This window comes from Gobio gobio (assembly GCF_949357685.1).
Source record: "Gobio gobio genome assembly, chromosome: 5".
Taxonomy (NCBI): domain Eukaryota; kingdom Metazoa; phylum Chordata; class Actinopteri; order Cypriniformes; family Gobionidae; genus Gobio; species Gobio gobio.
The window spans coordinates 11,740,534-11,765,543 of record NC_137101.1 but is presented as its reverse complement, the minus strand read 5'-3'; the positions used below and the strand labels follow the sequence as shown (position 1 = coordinate 11,765,543).

General features: G+C 35.9%; 1 protein-coding gene across 8 annotated transcripts in view; it reads right to left on the bottom strand.

Moving 5' to 3' along the window:
- Window positions 1-25,010, bottom strand: part of sbf1 (SET binding factor 1) — a 71,318-nt gene that overhangs the window by 23,370 nt on the left and 22,938 nt on the right. For 3 of the 8 annotated variants that reach the window (XM_079816428.1, XM_079816429.1, XM_079816430.1), the window contains exons 2-18: window positions 23,695-23,780; window positions 23,419-23,556; window positions 23,057-23,182; window positions 21,848-21,958; window positions 14,378-14,483; window positions 14,057-14,189; window positions 12,818-12,926; window positions 11,318-11,431; window positions 6,671-6,748; window positions 6,361-6,474; window positions 6,153-6,281; window positions 5,931-6,029; window positions 4,085-4,289; window positions 3,840-3,952; window positions 2,866-3,015; window positions 2,576-2,644; window positions 96-257 (exon numbers count right to left, since the gene is read on the bottom strand). In XM_079816428.1, coding sequence (XP_079672554.1) covers window positions 96-257; window positions 2,576-2,644; window positions 2,866-3,015; window positions 3,840-3,952; window positions 4,085-4,289; window positions 5,931-6,029; window positions 6,153-6,281; window positions 6,361-6,474; window positions 6,671-6,748; window positions 11,318-11,431; window positions 12,818-12,926; window positions 14,057-14,189; window positions 14,378-14,483; window positions 21,848-21,958; window positions 23,057-23,182; window positions 23,419-23,556; window positions 23,695-23,780 — 2,042 coding nt within the window. Of the gene's footprint in view, window positions 1-95; window positions 258-2,575; window positions 2,645-2,865; window positions 3,016-3,839; window positions 3,953-4,084; window positions 4,290-5,930; window positions 6,030-6,152; window positions 6,282-6,360; window positions 6,475-6,670; window positions 6,749-11,317; window positions 11,432-12,817; window positions 12,927-14,056; window positions 14,190-14,377; window positions 14,484-17,470; window positions 17,501-20,843; window positions 20,898-21,847; window positions 21,959-23,056; window positions 23,183-23,418; window positions 23,557-23,694; window positions 23,781-25,010 lie in introns of all 8 variants that reach the window. The other 5 variants (XM_079816423.1, XM_079816424.1, XM_079816425.1 and 2 more) reach the window with 3 other exon arrangements.

Here is a 25,010-nt window from a genome sequence, read left to right as displayed (position 1 = left end):
CACTAAAAGACAATACACCTAATATACATCCATTTTTAAAAATGAAACAACATTCAAAAAAATTACAGAAATAAAAACTTTTTAAATAAAATTACAGGGGTGGATGCGTCTCCCTCCTCGCCGTTCTCCAGGTACAGGGTCCGGATATGTTTCTGAACGTCACTGTAAAACATGGCCTCCCAGAACTGCATATTCGTCCACACCATGTGCTCCTGAACGCAGCTGTAGGCGAACTGAGTGATGCCTCCCCCCAATTTCTGTAACACACACACACACAAAAACAGTAAACCCATATGCTTAAATAAGAGAAAATCCACCTTTTATCTAGCCTGACGTCATCATACTCAATTCTAGTCAGAATTTGAGTCTGATACTGCTCCGTTAGGCTGTAATTATGGGGCGTGTTTCAACCGAACCAGGAAAGACCTCAATTGGATAGACCTACAACCAATCTGAGCAACGCATAACGTTAGCTGTCAAATGTCAACAGAACCCAACTGCACTGTGTTGCCAAGTCAGCGGGTTGAAGCAACCCCAATTATGTGATATACAGTCCCAGGAATGCGAATTTTAGCAGGCAGCCCTGCCAAAATAACACATTTTACCCCCCAAATGCCTTTTTTTTCTAGAGAACCCCCCCGGAAAGCTATTGGGCTTGTTTTTAACTAGTTTTGAGTAGCAATTGGGCGGGTTTTGTTGTAAAAACTTGGCAACCCTGTCTGCCCGCACGCTGGAATAAGTAACGTTAGAAGAAAAAGATGTGTAAACGATCTTTGCCGGTGTTGTAAAAAAAGAATTTAAGGATACACAGAGTACTTACCAACACGATCATCATTTCTGAGAGAATTAGTAAAGGTGAATGCATATACGAACAAGTTCTCCATTTAGGATTAGAACGAATTCAACCCAAGCGCTCTTAGGTGACGTGGATGATTAAGTTACTGTTAATCATATGTCCATCATCGTCTAAAGCCCGACCTGACAATTTCATTGGTCCGAACAGTTTCTGTTCGGGCATAATTACTTCTCTACGGATCAATTCCAGACCGAACTGCCCGAGTTAAAATGTTGTGGGCGGGGCTAAGTTCGGCTGGCATCCAGGCTACCTTTAATCCAGTACAAAGACAGAATAGACATGCATTCATCACTCATTACTGAACTTCCTAAATCGGCCAAATATGTCCAGTTGGCTAGTCATTATCACAAGAGTTCACAAAATGTTATCCTCCATCTTCATGTTCTTCTTGTCTCTTATTGATTAAAATAAGAAATTCATCCCAGAAATGCAATTGTTGTCTTATAACTCTGAGCTTCTAAGGCAAAATGTTTTATGCTAACTAGGGCTGCTCGATTATGGAAAAAATCATAATCACGATTATTTTGGTCAATATTGAAATCACGATTATGTAACACGATTATTTCACATGACTTTGGGAATGTGTTGTATTTATTAAAAATACACCTTTCAACAATTCAATTGAAATTGTAACATTTGTTGTACTTTTTGAACTATTAAAATAAATAATATAACATATATTCGAATCAAAGTATAAAAGTATTCACGTAAAAATGATAACCACAAATAAATAAGATCAACAATATGGTTCGGCTATGCTTTTCATGTATGTCTAACATTAGTTTTCAGGTACAGAAATGTATCAAATGTAAAATAACATTGCATATTTGAGTGCATAAATTAAAGATTAATCCTATTAAACTTACAAAAGCTATTCAATCAAGAGCGGTAAGTGATGTCCTTGTCTTTTGTTGTTTGACATTAAACAGACAGCAGTAAAGGCTACTGCCTCTTTAAGACCTCGCGTCTTCTTTATCGACTGAATAAAGTTCACTTAAGGCATATACAGACTATGTCTGCTAAGATACTCATCAAGTTGGACATGTTGACATACGTTTTGTGTGAGTTTGTCCGTTCAAGAGCAAGACTTGAAAGAGAACTCAATATTTGCGCGCTGAGAGACGTGTGCGCGCTCTCGGATGCATTGAACAAAGTTTACAAAGAGATAATTATTTGAAAAATATGAAGGAAAAAAAGGACGTTTACACGGCACCCCTGCTCTCGTCAGTTTTGTTTCTTTATTAGATTGTCATAGGTCATCTGTTTAATTTTCAAATGGTTAAACAAATTCGTGATGTTCCCTTGCGTTGCAGCCACTGCCATGTAGCAAATCTTGCACGTAGCATGTTTCTGCTCGTCGTCTGATTCCTCGAAGCCAAACTGTTCCCAGACAACGGAGTTGGTTTTGCCTTTTTTGCTCACCAAACGCTGCTGTAACTGCCCTCCTTCTGCCATCTTTACTCGCGCCGAGTTTTTAAATTCCAGCAGATGATATGCACATGAGACTCACGATCTGAGAGAGATTTGTGGGTTCGGGAGGGGCGGATGAGCGCGTGCGCGTTTCATTCAGAACGCAAGACAAAATAATCGTTTTTTCTCGATTGTACTATTTTGGTGATCGTTGGGAGGCAAAATCGAAATCGAAATCGAAATTCGATTAATTGCACAGCCCTAATGCTAACCATATATATTTATTTTACTTAAAAGTCTTCCACTCACCCGACAGAAGGCAGTGACCAATGGCAGCAGGGCAGCAGCAATACCATGTTCATCCATATGTGAGCAGTCCTGAAGATAAAAATAAAAGCGTATCTTATATGCATACATCAAAACATTTGAATAACACAATTTATGGAGAAGAACAAAGATTACAGATGGTCAACAACAATCATAAACTAAACCAAAACATCATATTTTCCACTTCCTTATTGCAGCACAACAATACTCATAAATACTCTGTATCTGATTCATTGAAAGTCAGCTGTTAAGAGCACATTCCTGTGATTTACCTGCAGGGTGCAGTTCATCATACGGATGATGTAGTCGAACTGTTGGTCGTCCAGAACGGCCCTGTTCTGCAGCACGTGCAGGTTGAGCTCCTGGGTCAGACAAACGCGCGCCGCTCGACCTTTCAGCGCCCGCAACACTGCCGGCATTAACTGAAGACACACACAAGCACATTAACACACACACACAAATCGACTAATTTGAGACCAAAAAAGATTCAGTTGAAACAGACACCACAAATCTGGCTTATGTCTAAAGTGCCCCTATACTTTCATGTAATGTGAAATATATCTATTTGGGAATGTAAAATGTCTGCAAAGTTTCAAAGATCAAAGTGTACAATAAATTGAGTTATTGTCTCCCAAAAGAAAGTGCCTGGAGCGAGTCGTCAGTAAATCCAGACTTACTTCCTACATGAACCTACATAAGATTGTAACAAATTTGCATAATGCCAGCCTATGGTCTTCATTGGCTACCCACAAACGTTTCTACTTTGACGAGCACTCAAACACTGTAGTTGTAGCTGAGGCCTGGAAGTGTTTGGTTTGTGTTGTCGACATGAGGAGAAGACACTGTTTTCTGCGCTGCGAAAGCAAATGCACTTTGCGTGCACTTCCCTAAGGATGAGGACTCAGGCTGGTACTAATACAGTGTAACCAACCATCATTACTGTTCATTTCACTGTGTATAGTAGTCTTTGAAACTGAAATTCAGATATGGTTAGTGGGCGTTTCCCACAACAGACTGGGCCATCTGATCAATCAGATCAGAGTAAAAGGAGGTGTTTAGAGAGACCGGATCCTTCATCGAGCCGATTTACGCACTGTGAGAAAAGAGGTGATGCTGCAATGTATATTACGAGAAAATTCAAGTGGTTTTTGACCTTGGATGCATGTAAACCTATCGTAGAACCTATAAAATAGATTTATAGGGGCACTTTAACAGGAAAGCATGACAAATATTTTGAGGTTCTTACCTTCTTGGCTTCCAGCATCTTGTTGTCAAAAATATACGTGATGCAGTTCCGGACCACCTCTAACCTCCTGGCGCTGTTTGCCATAACATTCCCGTTCCTGTCCACTATGTCACCTAGAAGCCAGAGATTTAAAAAAAAAAAAAAGTAGTATCCATTAGGGCTTTATTGAGATTAGATATCATTAGATTACATATCAAATTTCAGTTGATTTGTACGTTAAAACTGAGCACTGGATTTGAACTCACCCAGAGGAGGTCCTGATGGAACCATGCCCTTTAGTTCAGCCTTGACCACTGGCGGGGCAGTTTTGAGTTTTGCTGTAGCGTGATCTATAAAGAGCTGCACGGTGACCTCGTCCAGGTGTGGGAAACAGTTCTGTGGTAGCCGGTGATGCACGTTTTCAGCTGTCCTCTGAACTCGGTGCATGGTCACCGCTGGGTATGGGTTTTCCTGCCAGAAAAACAGACAAACTTGTTTTTAGAGCGATCTTGAGATCAAGATTATGAAAAATAGTGGTGCACCGATATTATAATCAGTGTAGGGGAAAGTTACTTTGAAAAGTAATGCATTACAATATTGCGTTACTCCCTTAAAAAGTAACTAATTGAGTTACTTAGTTACTTTTTAAGAAAAGTAATGCATTACGTTACTTTTGCGTTACTTTTTCTCACCTGGGGCCTCATTTATAAAACTTTGCGTAGGATTTGCGTCAGAAGTGGCGTACGGATGAAACATAGGACGTGCGTACGCACAGAAATATTCGGATTTATAAAACCAAATTTCTTGTACACAACGGTCTACAGTTTCACACACTTTCACGTGTTTCTTCCATCTGCCGACGGTGTCGCCATTTCTCATTTCACCCGTTTTTGTGCGTACGCCTGGGTCAGAGCTTGCGTGAAGGACCGCACATTTTCCCGTCAAGTTTGCTTTTTATAAATACCAATTATTGCGTAGAGAGTGGCGTACGCCTTCTTTTGTGCGTACGCAACGTTTATAAATGAGGCCCCTGGGCTGGGCTTGTTTTTGTTTTTTTATAACAAAAAAGTTATATTTTTGTAAAGACCTCTTCACACCAAAATTGAAATAATAAACCCCAGGCTGAGGTAAAAATGCAAATTCACGCATGAACAGTAGAAGGCGCAGCTCTGCTGTGCTGCCATTCTGGATAATGGTAGTACAGGATGTAGGAGGAAAAAAGTTTTACCAATAAAAACAAACAATCTAGTAATTTTCATCATCAAAGGTCAGCAGCAAGACATTGGTAAATTAAATAAAGGTAGATTATGCATAAAAATAGTTGTTTTATTTAACATTTAATTATTGGAGGTTTGCATAGTATTCTGATTTTGCATTTGACTAATTTTATTAACTTTGAGGAGTACAGAATCTTTATTGTGCAAGTGAGATAAATAAATGCTCACATTTAGTCTAGAACTACAATAACCATCATGTTTACACACAACACCTCTGCACTTATTTTTCTCAACATGGGGGCAGGAGAGCTGTCAGTCAAATTAATGTGAAAAAGTAACTTGCGTTACTTTTTTGAAAAATATATTTTGTTGTAAATTTGAAAAGTAATGTGTTACTTTACTAGTTACTTGGAAAAAGTAATATTATTACGTAACTCAAGTTACTTGTAATGCGTTACCCCCAACACTGATTATAATTTATTACATATTATAACACAATAACATAATTTAAAAATGTAACATAAGTATTTTACGAATAATGCCAATATTAAAACGCTATACAAAATGTAAAATGCTTGATCATTGTAAATGTTAAAGCTGCAAATTAATTTATATGCATTACAACACTGTAATGTACTTATGAAAAACAAATTTTTCATTTTGAGATCTGCTAAACATTACAATAAACTATTCAATTATTACTGAATTAAAACATTAAAGGTAAAATCCACCCAAAAATGAAAAAAAAAAAAAAAAAACCTACCCCCGAGTAATACAACAGTAAAAGAACAAAAAACGTTTTTAGTCTAAATTTTGACCTGGAGAGGTTTTATTTTTAATGTTGCGACAAATGTGACATGGTGCACTGCAGACACGACACATGAATTAAACATACATTTTTGAAGAGTTGCTCCGCCAGCTCCTTAATATGCTTCATCACTTTATGAGAATCTCCCGTCTCCTGTCGAATGCGCTGCACCTGATTGGCTATGAGCTACAGAGAAAGGAAATGTGCGAGAAAAACACAAATCAGAGAGCTTGAAAAACACAAAGAGAAGGCATTCTTCTCAATTTCCTATTAGATGTCAGCTATATCCATCTTACAACCATAACTTACATCGTCAAACAGGTCTGTGGCTCGGTATGGAGGACCTCGCTCAGACACGAACCCAGCGAAGGCCATGCCGTCCAGCAGCTTCATCAGGAAGTCATCCTCAGTTAGTGCTCTCTGCCCCAAAAATGCAGCCTGGAGATAATACAACAAGCTTTTATAGGTCTGTTCATGCTTCCGTATTACCATTTTCTCAGTGTGGGCTCTTCAGTACCTTATGGAAGCGTATGACGGGTTCAGGGTGGATGCGAATTATATGCAAACACCATCGATAGCCCTGAAAGAGCTGCGCGAATAGCCACAGGAAGACAGCGCGGATCTCTTTATCCTACAGCACACACAAAACAATGACACTTTCATAATACAATCACTGCCTGCAATGTCACGACCACCATAACAGTTTCAACATCATTAAAAAAAAAAACAAGATTTGACGTCAGAATCTGACGATTACACAAGGAAGGAGGAAAAACAAATTTATAGATTAAAAAGACACTTTCAAAGAAAATCTTAGCAGTGTTTACCTGAATCTTAGGTGTGGCTGATTGAATGGAAGGCGGAGGAAAAGCATGATCAGATACTTCCAGCTCCGGATCAAGAACCTTTATCAAACAAAACAAACATATATATTAAGATTACAGTACAATCCCTCAACTTGATTGCCCGCTATATACACCTGGTGGCACTGATAAGAAGCGACAAATCTTCTTTTCTAAGGAAAATACTGTAACAATTCAAACAATGACAGATGTAAATATTTGCTCTGGCATCGATTCTTTGCTAAATGATTTAACATGAAATGTTAATAATTTAAATAATTCGCAAAAAATATGACTATTCTGTTGCAATTCATAATTTTTTTTTAAAAGGCACAAAGGTTAATGTTTCATTATAGTAGTTAATATTTGAAATTATCTATTATATGTATATGGTACAGGTGTCTCATTGCAGTATACACAGTCAGTGTTGGGTAAGTTACTCTAAAAAATTAATTCATTACTACACTGTAAAAAGTGAATCATGGTCTCGTAATTTTCACACAAAAGATGGTAATTAAAATAGTATGTATATTTTCTTAAGAAAATTGTGGTTCAGTGTTGTATAGAAAATATTGAGAACATTTCACTAATAAAACCAAGAAATACATTCTCCTATTTTTTAAAGGAAACTTGAGGAACCGATTAAGCTGATAAAATTAAGGGAATAAAGACTACCCACTTATTTTAGGAGAATTTGTTGAATTATGCAGTTTTATTTAAAGACACCATTGTTAGTTCCCACTTCCCAGCATGCTTTGCATATGGCTGTAAATAGAGCATTAATATTGAACTTAAGGGTTTATTTTAAGTATTTTTGATTGAAGGGAAACATCTGTTAATGTTTAAAGATCAGTTATGTTTGACTTTTGAAAGAGGTTCTGTTATGTTGAAGTTTTGATTGTTACTATTGTGTAGAAGAGTAGATCTTATGGTTAGGTTGTGGATAACTGCATACATATATACATATAATATATATAATATATATATAATATATATATATATATATATATAATATATATATATATAATATATTATATATATATATATATATATATATATATATATATATATATATAATATATATATATATATATATATATATATATATATATATAATATATTATATATATATATATATATATATATATATATATATATATATATATATATATATATATATGCTAATAATATGATGCATAACTTTGCTAATGCCAGTGCACTTTCTACTTGAGCTGTGCTAGCAGCATACAGTCTATTAATTGTACATCATGATTCAAAGTCAAAGGTAATTTCCATTCACTCTAATCCACACCCTTTTTTAGAGTCGACTTAAAATAAAAATGCACATTTCACTAAAAATATTAAATTAATTGTTCTAAATAATTTAGGTCATTTTACATGATTTATTCAGGTAGATTGCATTAAGAGAAATCAAGCCTTAAAAACTACTCAAAAATATTGTGTGTAATATTGTTACCATGAAGTAAATAGCACAAACATGTTTACAGGGTAGTTACTCATTACATCTTAAATAGTGTTATTAGATTACTGTACAAAAAAGTATTTAATTACTTATTACTTTCTAAATCCTATATCAACCTCGACTAGTTAATGATTCAAGGATACACATAAAACTGCTCTTTTAATTAATTCAAATGCATAATATAAAACTACATGAATTGTTCTTATTAACTGACCAAAGTATTACAAATGTAAGGACACATAAAAACGTGCATTTTCAAGTTAGACTTTTGATGCATTATATATAATTGTTCTACAGTCTAGACACAGTATTTAGTTCAATTACATTAGATGTAACTAATTAAATTAAATTTTATTGCCAAATCGGTACAGAAATAACACACATAGATCACGGTTGAGGTGCTTATATATAGTTTCATTTTAATTTTATTACGTGCTATTATTAGTCTTTAATGACATAATTAGTATTTTTTTTAAGCTTTCATTTATTTTTGTTTCAGTTTAAGTTTTTGAGCTATTTTAGTACTTCAGTTAGTTGCTGAAGATTTAAGTTTAAGTTTGTCATCTAATATTTATATATGTATTTTTTTTACAGCTTTATTTTAATGATCGAAAACAATTTTGAACAGTTTAACTTTTTTATGGTCTGGATGTGGTGGCTTTTCGTCATTTGGATACGACACAGACGTAATTAATTACAGCATAAGATTATTATTAGGGCTGTCAAAAGATTAATCGCATCCAAAATAAAAGTTTGTGTTTACATAATAAATGTGTGTGTACTCTGTTAATTATTATTTATATATAAATACACACACAAGCATGTATATATTTAAGAAAAAAATATTATTTTTATATATAAAACATTTACATTTATATATATTATAGATTATATAAATGTATATACAGTATATACATGCAAATATTTCTTAAATATATACATGAATGTGTGTGTATTTATATATAAGTAATAATTAACAGAGTACACACACATATATTATGTAAACACAAACTTTTATTTTGGATGCGATTAATCGTGATTAATCTTTTGACAGCCCTAATTATTATTATAGTAGATTATTTAATTCTGTAATGAATTCACTGAATTTTCATTGGTGCATCACACATTTTTACACCCCTACTAACCACCATACCACCATTTTAAGCTTCAACTCATAAATCAGTTTAATGTCAGCTGCAACAGTTTAAAAACACAATGTTCATTGTGTCGTGACATGACAAAGCAATAAATCACATTTTCCTCGTGTTTTTGTCTAGCCACAACAGCAATGTTATGTCGTCGGTTGTTTGGCGTGTTACATTTTTGTCATACTACTGCGTAGCCAAAATCCGATTCAACATAGTCAATATTTAAACATTTAATCACTTTGTGCAGTAATTCGCTTTCTGTGATGACTGATAAATGTCTTTATTACTGTGATTCAATATACAATTCCCACTTAAAGTATCCGTATCTGGCTCGTCTGTGCACATGAGCGCTCCTGTAATTACAGAAAGCTGCCGTCCAGAGCTGGAGCTTATAACAAACTCACTTAGCTAATTGATAAGGTACGGGATTAGGCACAGGACATAAACCGAAGACGGTAGTTGCCTACACAACTATCAGAAGCATCTTTAACCTTTGGATAAAGAACAGTGAGGATCAGGAAAAAGAAAACGAAGAAACCCCGCGTTTTCCAGGCAATTAAACGGATGAAATGGGTTTATTACTGAGGCATGGCCATCTCTTTTCTCAGCCATGATTATCATCTATTTCCCTGAGGGGATGCTGTTATGTGAGCCCTGCTCGCTCAAACACACATACACAACCTCTGCCACTTCTGCTGGGATGGTCTGTCTGCATTGGCGCCACAGACACACTTTTCAGAGAGACAGCAGAGTGTCTGCAGGACTGAGGATAAACACACACACAAGCAGAGGGACTCTGGGCTTGTTTCCAGGGGGCAAAATGTGAATGCCACACACTAGGACCTTTCTGTGCCAATTTTGATGCAATCTAAAACAACACAGACAGACAACTGAACACTTTTAGGTATGAGCACGGAACGGAAAACCCTTTTCAGTCACTTTCCTGAAAAGAAAAAAAACTTCCTTTCAGAAAAGATTCAGGTATGAAACTGACTCATACATCATAAAGTAAATTTAAAATGACGTTTCCTTATTGTTAACAATAAACCGGAGGTTAAATGTGATGTTTCTGCTTTTTTTGTCTTTTGTCAGAGCATATAAAAAAAAGTTTTGAAGAGAAAACTGAAGAGTTCACAACTAAATTATAATCAGCTGATATATTCAATATTAATGAAAATAATGGTACAAATTAGGGATACACAATATATTAGTATCATACCAGTTATCAGCCGAAATTTTAGTTTGAAATGTATTGGTATCAGTAAATGTATAATTTAATAAATCATTAAAAAAAACATTATAATGACCAATAACTGAAATTAGATGCACAATATATCTATAATATTATTAGTTCGATATTAGTCGATATTAGATATTTTTTTATTTTAGAATAATCAGTGCATTACAAAGAAATAAAATGCATTATTTAATAAATAATAATAAAAATAAAAACTCGGCTGATATTGTATGTATTTTTTTGTTTAATTATCAGTATCAGAACATTTAAAAAAATACATATATAAATTATAGAATTTAAAAAAAAAGTGTAAACATTGTGTAAATTAAGATGTCAAGGGTATACCTTTTAGTATAAATACTTTTGAAAGAGAAATTTGTAATAAAATGTTTTATGGATCCTTTGCATGTATTTGCACTTTTATTGCCCTACAACTACTTTAAACCACTAAAAAGTTGCCTGTAAAAATCACTATCAGCTCTATCATCTTCTTCGCAATGCAGTGAGTGTAACTTAAACAAGGAAGCACACGTGGTTGAGTAATGTGTGCCGAGAACCATTTAATTACTTTGTTATGAGTGTAAATATTTATATCATGTGTTTTTATAGCCCCAATCCATTAAACCTGCAACACTTCGTTGACCTGTACTGTGGTTTGTTAAGTTATCTTGAAATTGAAATCTATGAAATTGTCATCTCTGCCAGTGATTACTCAACACCGAGACTGGCATGCATCGACCTAACGGGTAAAACGGGTTGATTACCATGGAGATGGCCGTCTGTGTGTAATGAAGAAGTGGCTCAGGCAGCAGGGATATGTGGACACACTCCGGAATGGTCACCGTGCCTCCGTCCAGGTCTGCAATGATTACGTCGAGCTGTGAATATAACACACGCACATGGGTAAATATGGACCCACATTGAACCACATTGTTCTATATGGGCAGATGCATAGCATCAACTCATATTTCAAAAACAGAAAGTCTTTAAGACAAGTCCAACGATGCAAATCAGACCCGATTCAAGCTTTTCTGACAAAAAAAAGTTATTGAATGAGACCCAAGGTGCTTCGCAAATGTCTTTTGTTTAAAATTCTGACATGTAGGAACGTTCAGGTCCAAACAAAGTGACCTCGGGTCAAGTATCATACCCTGGTATCAAGTATCACATCATCTCTCATTCGAACTCTACTACATACAGGTCACCGCACGCAAACATGTTCAGGGAAGTCCAACATTTCCTTGTAAACCGAGCCAGGGTGGCTTAAATGTTTAGAGAAAAACAGTGTAAAAATTTAAAAAATAATAATAATAATTTTTAAATAAATGATCAAACAAATAAAAAATTATGCATTTCGTATAGTGCTATAATGATCAGGGGGATGTTTAACATGTTAACATATGTTTAACATTTATAAATAATATTTAGGTATATTTATAATATTAATTTTCACAATATAAATTTGGTCCTTTATACAAAAAACTAAATAGATGCCTTAAAATTTTTAGGATGGGGACCCCTCGCATGAGGAGAATATTTTTTGGGGGGTCCATGGCATCTAAAAGATTGAAAACCCTGAACTAAGCAAACCAAGATAATCACAGTCAAGCCATGCTTAATTGTTGGAGTATTGTTACTTGTGTACCTATTGTTCTAAATAGGTATTTACTTAATACCTGTATTTACTGTAAATACCTATTGTGTTTTTGCACTTCGCAGTACAAAAAAACAGCAGACATATTTTTTCAACAAGATAAACTTCAGAAAAATAGGTCAGGAATTAACCATTGAATGGATTTTATCACCAGAAATTAAAAGCAAATTCTGTCAAATGTGAGGGCAAGGAACCAAGAACATTTTTTTACATGCCCTTTTGAAACAAATCCATGATAATTCAGTGTTTATGTTAAATAAAATGTTGGGTGATGACAGATTTCATGCAAAAACCAGATAACAAATGCAACCAAACACATAATCAGGCACAATAGCAAAATGAATATGCTTATTATTATCATTTAAAAGGGCCAAAACCTAGTTGCGATGCACCGAGATAAACCAATCCAGGCATGTATTCCTGCATCTTATCCCATGTTGTGCATGGCATGGAACGTCGTATCATCTTACATGTGATTTAATGTGCTACACAGCACCATATGTCAGATATCTGATCAAAGCTTATCTAAAAAGTCTTGATGTGTGTCGCATTACGCCCTCAGGCTCACGGCACAGGGAATGAAAAGAGGACAGAAAGAAAAACATCTCACCAGCTCCTGTGTCTCCGAGCGGAAGTGAGAGTTGACTCCGATGATGAAGGGCGTCGGCGTGCTGAGCACCTCCAGCAGCTTTCCCGGCAAGATGGGAACATATGTAAAACTGGAGAGAGTGGGGAAAAAGTCATGGAAGAGGATGAGATGAAGACTAGATTAGGAGGAGCAGGGAAAATAAATGTCTTAAATGTGTTTTCTCTTCAAGAAAATAGCCATTTAAACAGAATAAATAAATAAAGGGCTAAAGTATGTGTTGTTTTTATATTCTGTTAAATAAATAGATAGATTTATGTTATGTTAGATTTTGACTACTAGTAGGTACTATGTAAATCAAATGTATTGTTTGGCTCAATTTTTAGTTTGCATTTGTATGCACTTTAAAATTATGTTTAATTAATATTACATTAATCTAATTAATCTATTATTAAATACAGGTTATTAGCAATAATAATACATAACAACAGTAATTACAGCAATGACAAACAAATAAATTATTATATTATTAAAAATCAACCAGGAAAATTACCTTTTATTTAAATTATATTTATTCAGAACTCTTTTAAAAACAACTACGATAGGGAAAAAACGGATGAGCATGTTCAGAATTTTGTATATAAAGCAATCAAATAAATTATTTTGTGCTACTATTAGTTTGTATTTTTATGAATTTTAGATTTATTAGTTTAGATTATTATTTAGATTATTATTATTAGATATCATTATTACAGAAATTATAAATAAATAAAATTATTATTATTACCATTACTATTTTTAAATTCTCAATTCTTATTACATTATCAAAAATCAACCAGAAATTTCACCTTTTATTTAAATTACATTTATTCGAGATTCTTTTAAAAGAACTATGGTATGACGGACAAAAAAAAACAGATGAAGATATTCATAATTTGTATTTAAAGCAATAAAAAAAAATTATCTTGTGCTATCATTAATATCGGTATTTTATGCATTTTAAAATCAGATTTTTGTTGATAAAAAAAATAGTAGTAATGATAAAAAAGCAATGATAAAATAAACATAATTATTATTTATATTAAATTGTCAATTGTTATTTTATTTTTTTAAAAATCTGCCAGAAATTTCACCTTTTATTGAAATTAAATTTAGTCAAAAGTCTTTTTAAAAGAACTATGGGAGAAAAAAAATTGATGGGGCTGTTTAGAATCTTGTACATAAAGCAATCAAATTTGCCGCTAACATATGATCCCTCTTTACCTGTACTTGAGTGGGAACATGATGGCCAGTAAAGCTCTGCAGGCATCCGTTAGACGTTGGTAACTGCTGGAGAGGAACAGGATCTTGTGCTCCGTCAGAGCAGCACAAAACAGACAGAGAACATTCGCAATTCCTGCACAGAGAGAGAGGGCGAGAGAGGTCAGCTTAGCCTAAAAATATCAGTCCCACTTCCACTATTATTTATTTAACAACACAAGGTGGAGATTACACTGTCCACATCTGACACTTGACACCAACTGTTGCTGTTTTAATGAGGCTGATTTGCTGTTTAGCACCTAAGCCTGCTGCTGATTGGCTTACCGAGCTGTCTGAAAAGCTGGGCCACGCTGCAGCCGCTTACAGGCAGGGAGTCGTTTATGGGCGTCTGGATAACCTGCCTGTCACCCGCACCAAGCGTTATGGTCCTCTGTAGAAACCGAAAGAAGAGCAAGAAAACAAAAATAAAGATACGGGGAAAAGAGATCGGGAGATGATAAAAGAGAAAATGACAGCGAGCTCATCTTTAAAAGAAAAGCACCACCATCTAACACCTCAACCAGGGCATTATGGGAAAGATTAATATGTGTGCGGCAGGTTGGTCATAGAGTGAGCTAAAGACAGGAGGTTATTAAGAAGAAAAAAAAAAATAAGAAAACCGAAGCCATTCACCATTTATAAACCAGCACCGAAAAGAAAACATCCATTTCCTGTTATGAATAATTTACAGGATAAAAGGAGGATAACAATTTGCTGTTGAATTCCAGAAAGAATCTTAAAAATCACAATTTAAATTTTTAGGAGTATAAGGTGAATAATACAATGTTTTTCATTTTCAATTATAAAGGTACGGTCATACAAAAAAAATACAATTACAAACATCTCTTCAAAAATAAGCTGGAAATAATAAGAGAGTAAGCATTCATTTAAGCCAGTTGAAAATCAGCCAAAGGAAATCATTTTCAGTTATAATTAGTCTATACCATCCACGCAGCCCAACACATACTGCTGTTATGCCCTTTTTAGGACTTGGATATCTGATTTTTATTTCAGTTAATTTAGGCAGAAGTGAATTGAGTAAGTGTGAAGAAACCAGTCCTTTTAGAGTAAATGTCACATCACGACAGGAAGTAAAGGAGGAGGCTGTAAAATGACAGCCTGGAGGAGGAGGGAGGGGGGGATAATGTCATCACTTCAAACAGCCACAGCACACAAAAGCATTTAACAGCCTCGCATTAGAGCACGTGCATGTTACACACCCTCATAAAATTATTGCTGTAATGAAACCTCATGACAGGACAAATCCACAGAGATAACATAAGGAACTGCAAAGAAGCGTAATTTGCAATCATGCATTCATGGTGATTATTTGAGATAACCCTAATCACTGTGCACTTAAAAATCCCAAATTCCATGCAATGCATGGTGTCAGTAGGTCAAACTGAAGAACATAACTGAATATATGAACATATATAATGAAAATGAAAAGATTAAAGGGGTGGTAAACCACGATTTCACTATTGTAACTTAAGCTAGCGTGTAATGTTGCTGCTTTAGCATAAACAACATCTGCAAAGTTACAACGTTCAAAGTTTAAAGCAAAGGGAGATATTTGCTTTTAAAGAAATCCATTTCTAAGAACTACAGCAAACGGCCAGTAGGCGACTACACACATTCCTCCAGGGTTGGTGACATCACCAGGCTCAATATTTACATAAACCCCTCCTCCGAGAATATTAAATAAGGGGGGGTGAGGCCATTTTGTATCGCGGCGCTGTTGTGGTATAGTTAGGCTGGAGTGTTGTTGCCGCGATGCCGAGGAAACGCTGTTATATTCATCCGGATTGTAGGTCTGGGGTACTTGCTTTGTTCAGCCTTCATAGGGACAGGGGTGCGTTGCAGAGCGTTTAACATACAACATGTTATATGCACGTGTGTATGAGACAGAAGGGAACAGGCACGTGCGGGCCTCCCTCCCGCAGCACATCTCACGGAGGGAAACTTTCACAATGTTCGCGAGTTCAACACCGGATTTGCACAACGTCAGCTGCATAAGACAAACACTGCCAGTGTGTGAATGCACGACGCGCGCGGGGCTCCCTCCCGCAGCACATTTCACGGAGGAAAACTTTCACAATGTTCGCGAGTTCAATACAGGATATGCACAACGGCTTGACCTGAAAGCTGGATTTACAAACAGAAGCTGTTTACGGGCCACAACCTGTAAGTCTGATTTATTTTTCATCTATGTGTTTTCCTGTAATATGTTGTAGCAAGGAAGTAAACAGATGACAACACTGTTCTGCAAACCAGTCTGTTAAATGCTCATTCATACTTAACGTTATCCGACGAACACCTAACGTTACAAACACTAACGTTAAAATCTCAACAGCGAACTTGGCATTAGTGTAAATGATTCTTTGATTAGAGCTTTTATGTATTATTTATCTACAGGCATGCTAAACATGGTTCTGTGTGTGATTTGGCTACTATAGTAAAGCCAGTGTTTAGTGTTTTGGGTTAATAGTTCTTGCGACAGATATTTGGCTATAATCGTTCTAAAAATACAAAAGTAACAGTGCCATTCAGTAGCGATCACTATAGATCCGCAGTCTTTACTCATTAGGACTGAACAGGTTCTGCTCGATCATCTTCACTAAAATGTTCTGGGTCTGATTCGGGCTCAGATTGGTGTGGTTTTATTGACTCCATCGTTTCTAATACTGACAAAAGCACAGTCTACCGGTGAAGGGAAGGGGCGTGACGTTTCCGATAAACGTACACTGCGGTTAGCGAATCACAACACACTGGGCCAGCTAACCAATCTGAGACCATTGCGTATTTTTGAGGGACTGGCTTCATACAACCCGGAAAGCATCAGACCGCTTTACAAGGAGGGACAGAGCAGTGTAGAATAAATGTCAAATATATGAAAAATAATGATTTTTTTTTAAAAACGAAGCATTAACACATGTTACAGTGCACCCCACAAACACAATCAAGCCTTCAAAACAATGTGTTTTACCACCCCTTTAAAATAGGAAACAAAATGCTGAAGTGCTGTCCCTCCATCTCTAAATTCATCCTATTTAATGTGCTGCAGAGAGACAGATAGACAGATAGACAGACAGATAGACAGATAGACAGATAGACAGATAGACAGATAGACAGATAGACAGATAGATAGATAGATAGATAGATAGATAGATAGATAGATAGATAGATAGATAGATAGATAGATAGATAGATAGAGAGTCTAAAACAATGGTTAGTCACATATTGGATTAATTTTGATCAGAATTTGTGATCTAATTGGTTCCACTGATGTTGGGCGTGTGTTTTAATTGGAGCAAAAAACAAGGGGAAAGCAGAATTGAAAATGACAGAAAGAGCTGAACGAAATCAAACAGGGCGTACCGAGCTCTCCTCTCTGTCGTCCTGTCCCGGCTAGATTAGCAACCAACAAAAAACACAAAACCATTAGACACACTAGAATTGAGAGATATTACAATACAAAAAAAAGAGCAAACAAAAAGAAAACATGAAAAAGGAAATGCATGAAAAAAATGCAAAACACAAGCTTGTGATGATAAAACACAACGGTGAGGGCAAGGGTCACAGGAATATGCGCATACAGCTTCTGTGCTGAAACAGAAAATGAGGCCTGGGAAACTCTGACTTGCGTAACAGATTAGATATTACATTGATGACTTCTGGTATGGCCGTATCGGTATGGATTATGTTGCAATTGGGAAAACAGGCAGACGTGTTTTACCTGGCATTGCAGCCATGGGTCAGGGACAGTAAAACATGCCCTCCAGACAGTCCAAAATAATGAGGAGTCTACGGATTCTCAGCACTACTCCAGAAAAACTGCTCCCTTATACACACACACATACAGATTTCTGACCAAGTCACACCTGACTCACCAATTCCACTCGCTTCCCAACACACAGATACTTGCCAAACGCCTTGTCTCTATCACAAAAGACATTCATTAAAGGAACACGCCGACTTTTTGGGACTTAAGCTTATTCACCGTATCCCCCAGAGTTAGATAAGTCCATACACACCATTCTCATCTCCATGTGTGCCATAACTCTGACGCACTAACCGCTAGCCTAGCTTAGCATAAAGACTTGAGGTAAACGGCTCCAGCTAGCCTACTGCTCAATAAGTGACAAAATAACACCAACATTTTCCTATTTACATGTTGTGATGCAGGGCTCCAGAGTGCGACTAAATGGTCGCATTTTGCGACTAAAATTTGAGAGTGTGCGACTGAATTTTACATCCAGTCGCACATGTGCGACCAGTAAATTTGCCTGCTGTCGGTACTGGAGAAATTAAGAAAATACACTTACTAATTATAATTGATAGACGTTATGTCTGGCAAATTCTATCTTTGCCGGCCGTTTCTATATGAGATAATATTAAACCATTTGTCCGTGATGCATTTTTGCCATTCGCAATCCAGAATAGAGAGAAAACGAGCGAGCTCACGTGGAGCTCCAGCGAACACAACACCACAGTCAGCTTAAATGAGTGAGGATGGCCAAGAGAACTACACAAAAGTTTAGTCTTCTTAAACTTTAGGGATGTGCTGTGATATTAATCAAATTTTATTTTCGATTTTGGCTTTCAAGAATTATAAAAAGATGGAATGAGGTAAAACTATTCCTATAGCCGTGTTCAGTCGAGCTCATCCTTCCCTTCACAGCTGCGCTGTCATTTCTCCTTCAACCTAAACTAAACGTCAGATTCAGTGGTTGTTGTAAACTGCAGTCTCTACTGTTGCTAAACGGCAGGATGTGTTTGATAATAAAGAGCTATTAAATGCACAATAATCCGCGCAAGAGACGCTGTTTCCAACTTCAAGGCGGTTTATGTGTGTGTGCTGCGAAATCGACCGATTTGCACATTATATTGTAGGCTTTGTGTGCGCGTCTAAACCATCAAATAAACAACAAATAGCCGGTGTCAAAATGACCGGATTGGAGAGTAGTTATTTTAACAGTTTATATCTTAAATGGGCGTAAATAGTTTGGAGAAATAGGAGAATATGATATTAGGCTATTAGTTCTACATTCGATCGGTCTTAAAGGGGCAGCGTCTAATAAACCTGCTGACGATTGAGCCATTAATTCGAATCGAACAAAAGGCAAATAGAAAATATTCACATCTCTTGAATTAATAACTTTAGCTTTTATAAGCATTAATCTATCAATTTATACAGTGAAAACTATGCAGTGTTATTTTACATTTCATTGCTTTATTAGATTTCTTTGTAGGTTTGTTCTTTCTAAGTAATATTAATGTTAGCAGACCTTCCGAATGCCTGCACACTGGTCCATTTACAAATAGATGTTTTATATTTTTGTTCAAACTTTGCGGTTTCTTTTGCTATAGATATTTTACTTTTCAGATTATAAAGCCATGTTAATTATGTTCTTAATTATGTTTTTTTTTTTTATAAAAAAAAAATATATAAAGTATAATAAAAAGAACCGGTAAGAATACTGTTAAAGAACCGGATCGATAAGCAGTATTGGTAAGAGTAGTAATACCATTAAAACCTTAACGATACCCATCCCTATTAGTAATACAGTGGAAATTAGTAGATTTGGTTAGCATGTTGATTTACGGTGTGCGCCCCTAAAATTTCTGGTTGTGCCCCTAAAATTTTCAGTTGGGGGCCACTGTGCTCCTAGTGAAAAAAGTTAGTCTGGAGCCCTGTGATGTGTATAGCTACATCGTGTACGAAGACCGACTGAAAATGAAAGGTTGCGATTTTCTAGACCGATATGGCTAGGAACTAGGAACTTTGAGCCGTACCATGGGTGCAGCGGCGCAATGATATTACACAAAACCTGAAAATAGGCTAACTTCCATCAACATGACCAACGTGACAACCTGCTTGCACAGAGAGGACTATTTTCAGGCGCTGCGTAATATCATTGTACACAATGTAACTATACACATTACAACATGTAAATAGGAAAATGTGGGCATTATTTTGTCACTTATTGAGCAGTAGGCTAGCTGGAGCCCTTAACCTCCAGTCTTTGTGCTAAGCTAGGCTAGCGGTGGGTGCGTCAGACAGAGTTAAGGCACGCACGGAGATGAGAATGGTGTGTATGGACTTATCTTACTCTGGGGGATACGGTGAATAAGCTAAAGTCCCAAATAGTCTGCCTGTTACTTTAAAACATGGCTGCTACAATTAAAAAAAGTGATTCAGAACAATCCATCATCATTTGAGAGGTCAAAACCGGCATTTTCAAACTTAAAGTATTATACACAAAATAATCCCTTTCCAATGCACACAAGATATAAGCAAACCAATGGAAACACCGCACTGAAGCCGTAGTATGTTGTTTGCGTGTTTCTAAGGCTGTCATTCATACACACTGCAGTGTGCTTAGACGCCATCTGCCACCATCCCAGGCCATATGCTCAATCCACGCCAACCAGGCCCAGGACACAAAGACCGGCCCCATAAGCCTCTGTGTGTGCGAGGAGCTGCTTAAGTGTTTATCTGTACACTGTCCCATAAAATAAACAATAAGCAGATGAAAAAAAGGGTCACCAAAACAAAGTTGATTAAATGCATTTCAGGTGCAATCAATTGCAGCCAAAGAATCAGAAAGAAATAAGGCACGTTGTTGATTTGCATGAGCAGCAGTGATTTCGACATGACTGAGAAATCCATAGCATAGATTGACGATTGATTATCAGGCAGAATCACAGATGGGTTGATTGGTTGAAGCTGCTCAAAGGCAAATGTTACCTGGAAACAACCCAGTAGCCAGTCAGTTAAACTACAAAGAGGGGGGTCATTTATCTGGAACACAAGGGAGTCAGGTTTACACTTGAGGGGAGGGAATCATTTGGTTGTAACACAAAAACCAAACGTGAACTGGGTCACATGTTATAGAAGAACCAATCATAGTCAAAGCAATAGTTCACTCAAAAATAAAACTGTCATCATGTTGTTCCAATCCATATGACTTGCTTTCGTGAACACAAAAGGAGACATTGACCAATCTTTTTCATATAATGAAACTGAAAAGCATCCATTTTTAGAGCTTGACAGCATTAAAAAACCCATTCAGAGAATACATTTAGGTCCAACCTCACATGAAGTGATCTTATGACTTCAGTGGACTGATTGATTTACACCACATTTATGATACTTTTATCATGTTTTTGTGTCATTTTGGAGCTTGACACCTCAAACCCCTAATTATATGTAAAGGAGCAGTCTGGATATTCTTCAAAATATCTTATTTTTGTGTTTCACTAAAAAAGAAAAAGAGTCATACAAGGTTTGGAATGACATGAGGATTGAGTGAATGACAGGATTTACATTTTCGGGTGAACTGTTCCGTTAAATCTTTAAAAAACCTGATATGGGGTTTAAATAATTTCATTGGTCATTAATGAATTTATTGAGTGAAATATCTATATAAACTAGGATTGCCCTGTATGTTATGTTCATTTTTGTTATCAAGTGCACTAATGTACACAACACAGGGTCATCATGAGCCCATCATTCTGAGACAGAATTAAGCCTAGAGCATCTGTGGCATCCATAATAGTGCAGATCTTCCTCACTACCCATGATGCACGGGATTATTTACAAATGTGTCTTTAACCTCTGATCAACCTCTGATCCCTCCAGAGAAAAACACTCATTCATCAAGAGAGAAGCTGTCTGCGTTGAAGTCAAAAAACAATATATATAAACATCTGTTATGGATTAAAACATATTGGATTGTGCGCATTTCTTACCTGAGAGCCTCCGGCTATAGGAATGATGCAGGTCAGAAGGTTTCCGATCACCGTTTCCATGGGAACGGTGAGGCCATCCACATGAACAGTGTATATGAGACTCAAGCAGTTCTGAGAATAAAGAGATACTAGAGTAAGTTTAAATATAGAGAAATGGCATAACATCATACCTCCGTTGCTAATATTTTTTTAAGGTTGATACTAATGGAGACAGGACAGGAAATTATTAGAGGAGGGAAATGAGATCAGGACACACCATAACCTGTATTTCCTGGCTCATGTGTAAAACACTAGGCCATGTTTCTGACCTCAGGGTTCAACAATTGGGATGTCACTTGACCAATCAGGCTTACAGGTTTTTATGCACTTTTATGCCCATGTTTTTTTTTTTTTTTTTGTAACATTGCAAATTCTGTGGATTTTAATGTCAACAACTTAACATTATCTAGCTGGCTGACATATGAGGTTGTGTCAAAATGGCAAGAATGACTCCGTTAGATGGCTCTGGGTTGGAAAATTAATCTTTAAAATTGATAGTTGTGCCATTGTTTTCCAGCAAAAGTGTGATTTTTTTTTATTATTATTATTATGGAAGCTTTCCGCCAAATAATTTGAAAATAATTAAAGGAAACTAACTTTTTATCACAATTCTGATTTTTTTATTTTTTTATTGTGAGTTTATATCTCGAAATTCGGACTTTATAACTTGTATATCTCACTATTCTGAGAAAAGGTCAGAATTGTGGGATATAAAAAAATGTGGGATATAAACTCGCAATTGCAAGGAAAAAAAAGTCACATTTGTGATGAAAAAAGTTTAAAACCGTTTTTTTTGGGGGGGGGGGGGGGGGGGTCTTGGCGGAAACAACCTTGCATATTTAATATATGTTGAGGAGTTACAATATATAATTTTTCCAGCTATTAATATTAAATCATTTTCTTAAACATTTATATTAATATAATTTTTTAATTATTTTTGTACAGAATATTGGACAAGTATTGATAATAAAATAATAATAATAAATCTAGATTTTTAAAACAAAACATTAAAAAAAAATACAGATTTTTTTTCCTGATATATAATATATGTTGGGTTTTTTTGTGATACGGGTCAATGAAAATGTTCTCTGCCCAAGAAAAAAATTCTTTAAAATCCTTACAATTGAACCGTAGCGGTCATGTGCAACTTTGTGTGTGCATGTCTCTTACCCTAAAGACCTCTGTGTGGTCCAAACGGGATACAAGGACAAGGCTTTTAGGAGCGTAGAGTTGAGCAGGCTGAAGCACGTCTGGGCCGTCATCTTCATCGGCCTCACTGGGCTCTCCTTTCTGTAGCTGAACACACACAACCCATAAAACACTCTAAAACAGCACATGGAATTACCACACTCCAAATCATTTAAACATTACCCCTCCAATATACAGAAAAGCAGTTTCTAAACCAGCATAATCCATTTTCACACAGCAGTAAATCAGCCCACCCATCAGCCCCATTGCATCCTGTTATATAATTTCAGTCTTCCCTTCTCTCCCACATTCCTTCTGTTCATCTGCACATGCTCGGCACAAACCTGCGGGTTCTCCACGGACTCCCAGAAGGTGAAGCACGCACAATAATGCCTCTCGGAGTTGATGTCTGTGAGAACCGACACAAAGAAAGAGGGAGGCTTTCTTTCTGGAACGAGCTGCCATCCACTGGGCTGACAGAACTGAAAGAGATGCAACAAAAATAAAACAAAGCCTTCATCAGATCCTATGAAAACACTGGCAGAATAATTCAATATTTTTGGCCACATCTGTGAATTCTGGGATATCATATCCTTTGAGTTTGTTTGCGAAGGGCTTACCAGCTCAAGGCCTTGAGGAAAGGGGTTATCTTCCCAGTCCTTCTCTGGGAAACGCTGGTGAATCCGGCCTTGACCCTCACTACCTCCTACACAAAAAGAAAGAAACAAAAAGATAAATGGACACAAAGTTGCTCATGTAAAGCTTTGCAAATTTGACTTGAAAGAAACCGTGTTTAGCTCGGCTCACGTGACATGATAACCCCACAACCCTCTCTGGATAAAAACATAACTTGGCATAATAGGCTGATAATGAGTACTTCCTGACCTATAAACAAGAACTTTATTATGTTTATGCCTTCGTGACTATAAGTGTTTTAAGCTTTATTTGTTATTAGGGTTATTTAGTTGTTTCAAACAAAAAAAATGAAATTAGATTTGATTTCTTAATGTCTCTAGTGTTTTTGTGAGGGCAGGGGGTTTGGAGGGGCTTTTATAATCTTGCAAAAAAAACATGAACATTTAAAATATTAAATAAATTAAAGACAATATATATGTTAAAATATTAAAATGTTAACATGTTAAAATATATCCACAAACATAACAAAAAATCTGAAAAGTAAAATGAAAAAATATAATAAAAAGCACAATAAAATAAATTGTATGTATATATGTATATATATAATATATGTGTGTATATATAACAACTTAAATTGCGTATATACATAAATAGTTTTTTTTTTAAAAGCAGGTTGAAAATAAAACTTGAAGAGTAAAAAAAGAAAAGAAAAAAACATAATAATATATTACGTAATATAATACAGAATACAAATATTATAAAATAAACCAAACAAAAGTAAATAAAATAAAAACAAATAAAACCAAAATATTTCAGCATTTTGAAGAAGAAGGCTGAAAATAAAAAATAAAAAACAAAATACATTATGTGTTATATATATAAAATAAAATTAAAACACCAGCTTTTTTTTTTTTGTATGAAGCCGGCTGATAAGATTGCGAGCTGTGAATGTCACAACAGTAGAGGAGAAGAGGAACAGCACCTGTCTGGAGCTTTCAACAGCTAAACAAAACCACGAACAGACCCACCATAAAGCAAACAATGACTGGGAAATCTTCCAAGACCTGAGGTACGAATCAGAAAGCGCATTTGCGTACACACAAATTAAATCATCTTGCCGGGCTGGAAGATCCAATGTACAGCGCTGACAGCACTCCAGAAAACCATCATTTAGGAATTCATGTCTCTTTGAACATCTTATCAGATATGTGGAAACCGCACACACACACATACACACGACTGAGCTACAGTAGAAGGTCTGTTGAAAAGCAAGTGTTGTGAGATTGAACACAGGGACTTT